Below are 7,500 nucleotides of genomic sequence, written 5' to 3'. Positions count from 1 at the left end.
CAGAAAGATTCTCTGTTTCCCTGCAATAAATGCAAGTGGATGATTATTGACTGATTCTGTTGTCAAACAGGCCTAGACCCTGCTGAAGCCACAACGGGAAGGGATGGCAGAAAACACAGGATTTCAGACAAACAAGGCTTCAAGTTAAGTTGCTCTCTGAAACTGCCATCATTTTTTTTTTGCCTTCCATAGTCCCAAATCTCAGCTGAGAGGCTCCAGCCAGCTGGAAAATTTTACACTGACCTTTACTCTCCTTGCTAATTTGGTGGAATGGTAATGACATTACTACATATTCAAACAAAATTGTCTTAATTGCAAATTAGCCGGAGGAGGCTGAAAATTTTCAAATTAAATCTGATTGGAGATGGAGAGAGGAAAATGGAATTTCCTCACTAACAATCATTTGTGGCATGTGTTAACAAATATAATGAAATGTCAAGTTTGCCAATTCCTCTGGAAGTATCATTTTCAATTTATGATTACAGTGTCACTTATTGCTGCTGTACCCTGGAAAGTGGGTGTCAGGGAAGGGAAAAAAAAAAGGGAAGAAGGTGAGAAGGAAGACTAGCTGTTTAACGGTTTGCCCTTCATCACTCCCCCCAGTGAGGCCCCGTTCTTCATTATCAAAAAGCTCATATCACCTCTGTCATATTTACCACACATCTTTTGTCATAAATAGCATCCAATTAGCAAAATTTATACTCGGGGCAGTGCATGAAAAAGATTGCTGCCATCTACTTAAATGATACTCATAAGAGGTAATCTGGAGTCATTCTCACTTTATGCTGTAATTTATAGAGCTGAGGAAGAAAACTAATATTAATTGTTCTGCCTTTCTATGAAGTCCCAGCAAAGTGGCTACCCAGCGCATTTCTGCTTTTGTATATAATTTAGTCACACCTGCCTTTTCAAATCCCAAATACACTTCTTAAGATAAACCTCTTTTTAATGGGGAGAAAATGATGTGTACAGCATTGATTGATCTTTCTTTGTGGATTTGTTTTACACATTTAGTCAGTAGAGAGATTTGTTAGGGAAACAAAAATTAACATATGCCAGCTAATTGTTCTTCTTTCTTGGGCAGCAGCCAGAAGAAGCACATTAGCAGTCTAATAATAACGACTGACACCCGGAAGGCATCCCCAAGTGCATCTGTTCCCAATAAACCACAAACTGTTATTCTGCTCGTTCTCTAAGCCAGCAGACTGAGATGGGAATTCTTTGTTACGTACATAAATAAAAGCTGAGATAATGCTGCTAAATGCTGCGATTTCATACACTGACACAGTTCACAAGAGAAGCGTGTCCACGAGGTCTTGCGGAGCCCCTGGAGGGTTTTGAGGAATGGAAGGCGGGGCGGTGACCCAGGAGTACTCCCTGGGTATTGCGTAGGGGAAATAAATAAAAAAAATAATATGGGCTGTGGAATTCAGAGTTCGACATAAGGGTGATGCTGAACTTGAATCATCAGCGTAACTGATCAGCATCCAAAACCTGAGGAAAACAACTCTCAGGATTGTCAACATGATTCACCTGAATGGATGTGTTCACTTTTCATATTCATAAGTCACACTGACAAGCATTTTCAGAAAGGCAGAGAGAAAACACAAATTCAGTAAAAGCCTCTACTGTTGTGAGTTTGTGTTGGAGCAGTGGACATTTTATAGATACATTAAAAGTTACCAAAATGGCTCAAATCTCCATTTTCCAGCCACCCCCGCCCATTTTTTTTTTATTTTAGGCAAATACCTCTATTTACAATGTTACGGTAGCTTATTCCACCAGGCAGCAATAATGAGCATACCATGTTTGTGGGCACGCAATCACAAACTGATAAAATAGAATTTATTATGAACCAAAGAAAAGCATGTAAAAGCTAGGATGAGCACTTAGTCACCTCAGCTCATCTGAATATATTCAAGGTTGGGTGAAACTCATTATTCAGGACTCGCAGCCTTGATAACTTTGATTTTCATCCATCCATAGCATGGCCAAAAGGTACCATTTAATGAAGTACCATTCAGAGAGTAAATGGGGTCATATAATAGACAGTGCGGTTGCACCTTGTGTTCATGTACTGATAGCTGTTAAGGGTGCAGTGATGAACCAACAGACTTCATTTCTCCTTGGTAATAAATTCATGCTATTAATATTTATCAAATGTGGGGGCTGTCTCAACTGAGCCATTGCACATGAGACCATAAATCTCTACTATCATATCAATTTTGAAGCTTCTTTTGTACAGTGTATAAATTTTAGGTTTTTTTTTTTTGTATTGACCACTCTTCTTTCAAACCAATTTGAGTCCAGTCATACAGTTCACCACTTCAGATAGCTCTAGTTCCAAAGGGAACTTTAAACTGTGGTTTCATTTTAAATCGCTCATCTAAGATTCTGTATTAATTGCCCACCATCAAACGCAATTAGCAATTCTTTCATGTGTGGTTTATGTAATGTAATACTTCAATTACATTATTCATTCAGGTTCTGTTTTGGATTATAGGCTGAAAATTCTTTATTAGTGTCGATGTAACCATGCTGCTGGAGTTTTTAAAAATTTACTGATTGAATAATTAATTGGAAAAGAACAAGCTGCAGATTCCTGATGGATTTATGAGACAATTATTCTGTATTGTGATTACCTACATTATGCTATAGGTATCAATGAAGAATGGAAATCTTATTGAAACCAGGGCATCATTTAAAAACCGCACCCAAGAAGTCTGTAAATCTGGGTAGGCTTCAGACACTTTGGAGTTAAAAATAGGTATTGGCTTTTCAGAAGACTACCAATAGACTGCATGAATTTGTCTTTAAAAATATACTCTGATTCCAGAGAAACATTTCTGAATCGAAGTGGAAGTTAAAGCTGAAAAGGAGAAAAAAATCAGAAGAATCCTAGCTTGCTTTGATTAAGACCTTATCGTACGTTGATTACGTATGGCCAACATACAAGTCATTTCATTTTCAAATAAATATTCCTACATAGCTTAAAGGGTATTTAAAAGTTACATCTTCGTGATACTGGAAGAAAACATGATCATATTCATCCTTCTCTGCTCTACAAATATGTAAATACTTAGAGACCCAGGACAGATGAGACAGTTTCAGGACTACAAAACTTCAGGTGAAGGAAGTGTGTCAGAAGTTTTTTTTTGCCAACTTGCAGTTCGGCCAAAGCGGTTACATTATTACCTCTCACAAAACACCAGGTGGGTGAGTGAGCTAGCGGGGAACAGTATTTCAGATAGATCGGGTTTCTGACTATTACTGAGAGGGGCTAAAGCCTCCCCTTATGGGGGAAAGCACACACAGTTTCCTTCAAGTTCCTGCATTTCCTCTGGAAAAACATTCCCATTCACCAGAGACCACGTACATTGGTTCAGAGGCCCAGCATATCCACCTGCATAGCATATCTTAACAGAAATGAAAAATCACACAAAACGTTGCCAAACTGGTCGCAAGAGTGTAGTCACATTGATAGCGAAATGTTCCTCAGAAAATAAATCTATTTGTGTGCATCTAGTGATTGATCTAATACTCTACTGTACACCGACAAGATCATTCTATTTGTGATTTCTTCTGTTCCTGAAACAACGGACCTTCAAGTTTCTCAAAGTGGGTTTCCTTTTAATATCTGTAAACCTATCACAGAAAGATATTCTCTCTAGCTCCAGTCTCAAAGGCAGTGATTTGGGCACTTATAGGTATACTTTGTTTAGTGTCACCTATGGTGTAGATTGGATAGATTTTGTAAAAGATAGCATTACTTTTAAAGAAACATACAATTTGACCGGCTATTGCATTTTACTCTCATTTTATTGCCATATTTTTCATCACACTCATTGTTTTCCAACTCTCCCTAAATGGTTCATTTTCCTAGCCCGCTACATCTGCAGGCCTATTTACTGTTTATAAAGCAATATGCACTTACAGGTTTTGGAGATTGTTTGGGCTCTGAGGGTCGCATGTGTAAGTGGGTCATCATTGCTTGAAGACGCTCACGTTCTTTAGAAAGCTGTTAAGAGAGAGTGAGATCAGAAGCGTTTTAGAAATGACTGATACAGCTATTTTATTGCAGTGATACATCTTATCTTTGAGCTTGTCTCCCATAATGACTCCTGCATATAAAAGCCTATGTCAGGAGAAACTTATCGGGGAGAAATGCAACTTTGGATATGAGTTGGGGGGGTGGGGGGGGGGGTGGGGGAAGGACCCGGAACAACTTTTGTACGGCTTCCCGATTTTTCAAAGGCCAGAGAAAAAAATAACACATCATCTTTGTGTCAATAAGAGAATCGAGGTCACTGTTGCTGGGACAGTAACAAGCTCCTAAGACCGTGAATTAGAAGACCCATAATGCCCCCGTATAGTCCTGTGGCCACTGTTAGCGATGGGCAAATGCCAAAAGCTAGGAGAAGTGAAAGGGTCTTCTAAACACCGGGCCTGCCAGAATTGTCTACCTGATTCATTCTTTCTCACTGAGGTCCAGTCTGTGCCCCCTGCAATCTGCCGTCATCAATCTAATTCAGGAGAATGACAGAGACCAGGCAGTGAGGAATGCTGAACTCTGCCACCAAGTCGGCATCTACACTGCGCTGGGTCTCATTACAGCTGATGGTCCTTACTTCTCTATCAGTCAGACACAGCACAGAATGGGCATAATTGGTCACAGCACAGACGGGATCTTCTCTAGGACTGTGATGTTCCAGTAGAACCTTCGTGAATGGTAAACAGGGTTTTGCTTTGTTCTTCCCTACAGACCTTTATAACATCCATTTAAAAAAAAAGCCATGTCGAAAAATGCTTATTTCACAGTGATTTAGTCTCATTTTTACACAACTTTTAGTAAAATATTGGGGGGGTGGGGGTGGTTAAAAAAGCTTACACTACTCTTAAAGGAGGTTTTAATGAGGGAAAACGAAACAACTCTCAGGAAAATAATGGAATGGAAAAGAATCATCAATCTTGTTTTCTTTAAACTGATACTGCATTCCATTCATTTATCTAGATAAGCTGTGGAACTCAAAGAAGTATTTCATGGGGATTCCTGAATCGTGAAAAAGCTGTTGATATTTTTGCAGTCAATGCCACTCTTTCCGGTTGAGCTTCAATAAGCCATCTTCTAGAATTTTAGGTAAAATTCTGATCAAACATTAAAGCTCTAGAAGTCAATCATTTCTAGACCATAAAACAATGGTTTATGTAGGTGCTACCTGACCATTATTATTACCAGTGGGATATTACTATCACTTCCAGGTAATGGCAAACACTAAATATTTGACCTATACAATTTTAATTAAAATCACGCTGGAGACAGATAATGGCAAAAAACTTTCTTTCCAGGTTTTACATGGCCAAGCTATGCCATTTGCCATACCATGAAAGAAAACATATATGCAATACTAAGCCAAATTGAACCCACAGTCATCTTGTATGCTCTCCAGCCAACTGGAAGGATTCTTAGCTGGCCCGCCTCAAGGGAAAACCAAGACTTGACTTTCTTAACAATAAGATTGGTTTGGAGCACTCGCTCTTCCAGGAACAAGACTAAAGATTCAAAGAAACAAACAAACAACAAAAGAGTTTCAGGGGCAAATGACCTGTTGGTGGAGGGTAGAGGATCATTCTCCATCCTCCAGCCAATCTAAAAACAGATAGGGAAAATGGTCCTAAGGGCCACAGCCCCCAACTCGAAATCTGAGAGAATTCCATGGCCCTTTAACAAACCTGTATTTCTAACTGTTGGACCACCTGCATTTGAACCCGGCACTGAGCAGTGCTTCTGTCATCCAATGCGTGTTCGTTGTTAAGGTGCCTGGTTGACAAAGAAAGTCAAGAGAAGACAGAATATTAGGACCACGTGGTATATCCCCATGGCCCATTCACTCTCCGTACGGGCCCACAATTTCCTATGATTTCACAGGAGAGTTTGGCGCAGCGATGACGGGGGATGACTTAGAACTATGTGGAATAATTTACAAACATGCTTATCTTGATATATTACCAAACTTCAAAAACAGTGGTGTTTGCTTTCCCAAGCTTGTTGGACTAAAGAAAATATTGAACAACCAATGAGAAAAAGAAAAAAAAAAAGAATCGTAATCTGGTTTATGATGACAATCACCCGAATCTCTTTCACACACACGTGATATTTTGTGAATGAAATAACTCCGGGTAAGCACAGATATAATCTGCTTTAATCTTCTTTAGTTTAATGGTGCCCCATTTTTGGACTGGCACTGCAGACCCACCCCGATCACTTGTCACTGCCCCAATCCCTGGCCTTACTATGTGTCATAAAACATGGGAGGACTGGCATATTCAGCATAGGGAAAGAGTGATGCCTAGTGGAAAGATCATGGGCTTGGAAGTCATAGGACTTGGGTTCTAATCTTGCCTCTTCTGTGTGACCTTGGACAAGTCACTTAACTTCTCTGTGCCTCAGTTACCTCATCTGTAAAATGGGGATTAAGACTGTGAGCCCCATGTAGGACATGGACTGGATCAAATCTGATTGTTTTGTATCTTGCCCAGCACTAGTACAGTGCTAGTACAGTAAGGGCTTACTGAGTGCAATTCCAAAAAAAAAAAAAATCCTTTACCTGCCTCTCAGGGACAGTGTACAGATCAGCTAGCTGATGTCTGCAAAATCCAATACTCTAAAAGTACAAAGAGTTAGATATAGCAAAGAATGATTGAAGAGTATCACAGAAATAATAATAATAATGTTGGTATTTGTTAAGCACTTACTATGGGCAGAGCACTGTTCTAAGCGCTGGGGTAGATACAGGGTAATCAGGTTGTCCCACGTTAGGCTCACAGTCGTCATCCCCATTTTACAGATGAGGTCACTGAGGCACAGAGAAGTGAAGTGACTCGCCCACAGTCACACAGCTGATGAGTGGCAGGGCCGGGATTCGAACCCATGACCTCGGACTCCCGAGCCCGGGCTCTTTCCACTGAGCCACGCTGCCTCTCTAATTCCAACCCTTATTATTATTTTGCAAATAATGTCCTTTAAACCTGCCCGGATTTTTCATTTCTATCTTGGCTTGGCACATAGTAAGTGCTAAAATAATACCATAATGATGATAATGGTTTTTGCTGATGGTATCTGTTAAGCGCTTACGATGTGCCGGGCACTGTACTAAGGCAGTGGGATAGATATAAGACAATCAAGTCGGTCACAGTCCCTGTTCCAATAATTAATCTCACCCTTCAAACCCAAAGTTGGAATCTTTCTTTCCTCCACCTCTTTTGAATATCTAAAATTATATGAAACCAATGAGAAAAACCCCTTCCATATATTTTTACTAGTTACCACATGCATGTAAAATGTTGTGTTACTAGGAATGCCTAATGCATCTCAAGTTATCTCAACTAAGGTCAGCTTATTTCAAATCATATATGTATCCAGCATCTAGAACCTCCCAGTTCTAAAGTTATAACAAATAGGGGCAAGATATCCATTTTTTCATTCCCATTTCACCAAAGAGG

At 39.8% G+C, this 7,500-nt stretch overlaps 1 protein-coding gene across 9 annotated transcripts in view; it reads right to left on the bottom strand.

Annotated features, from left to right (window-relative positions):
- Positions 1–7,500, bottom strand: part of FOXP2 (forkhead box P2) — a 537,816-nt gene that overhangs the window by 38,559 nt on the left and 491,757 nt on the right. For all 9 annotated transcript variants that reach the window (XM_029073155.2, XM_029073165.2, XM_029073166.2 and 6 more), the window contains 2 exons: positions 5,731–5,818; positions 3,935–4,018 (listed from right to left, as the gene is read on the bottom strand). In XM_029073155.2, the coding sequence (XP_028928988.1) occupies positions 3,935–4,018; positions 5,731–5,818 (172 nt within the window). The remainder of the gene's footprint in view (positions 1–3,934; positions 4,019–5,730; positions 5,819–7,500) is intronic.

Source organism: Ornithorhynchus anatinus, chromosome 10 (genome assembly GCF_004115215.2).
Source record: "Ornithorhynchus anatinus isolate Pmale09 chromosome 10, mOrnAna1.pri.v4, whole genome shotgun sequence".
NCBI lineage: Eukaryota > Metazoa > Chordata > Mammalia > Monotremata > Ornithorhynchidae > Ornithorhynchus > Ornithorhynchus anatinus.
This window is presented reverse-complemented; position numbering and strand designations above follow the sequence as displayed.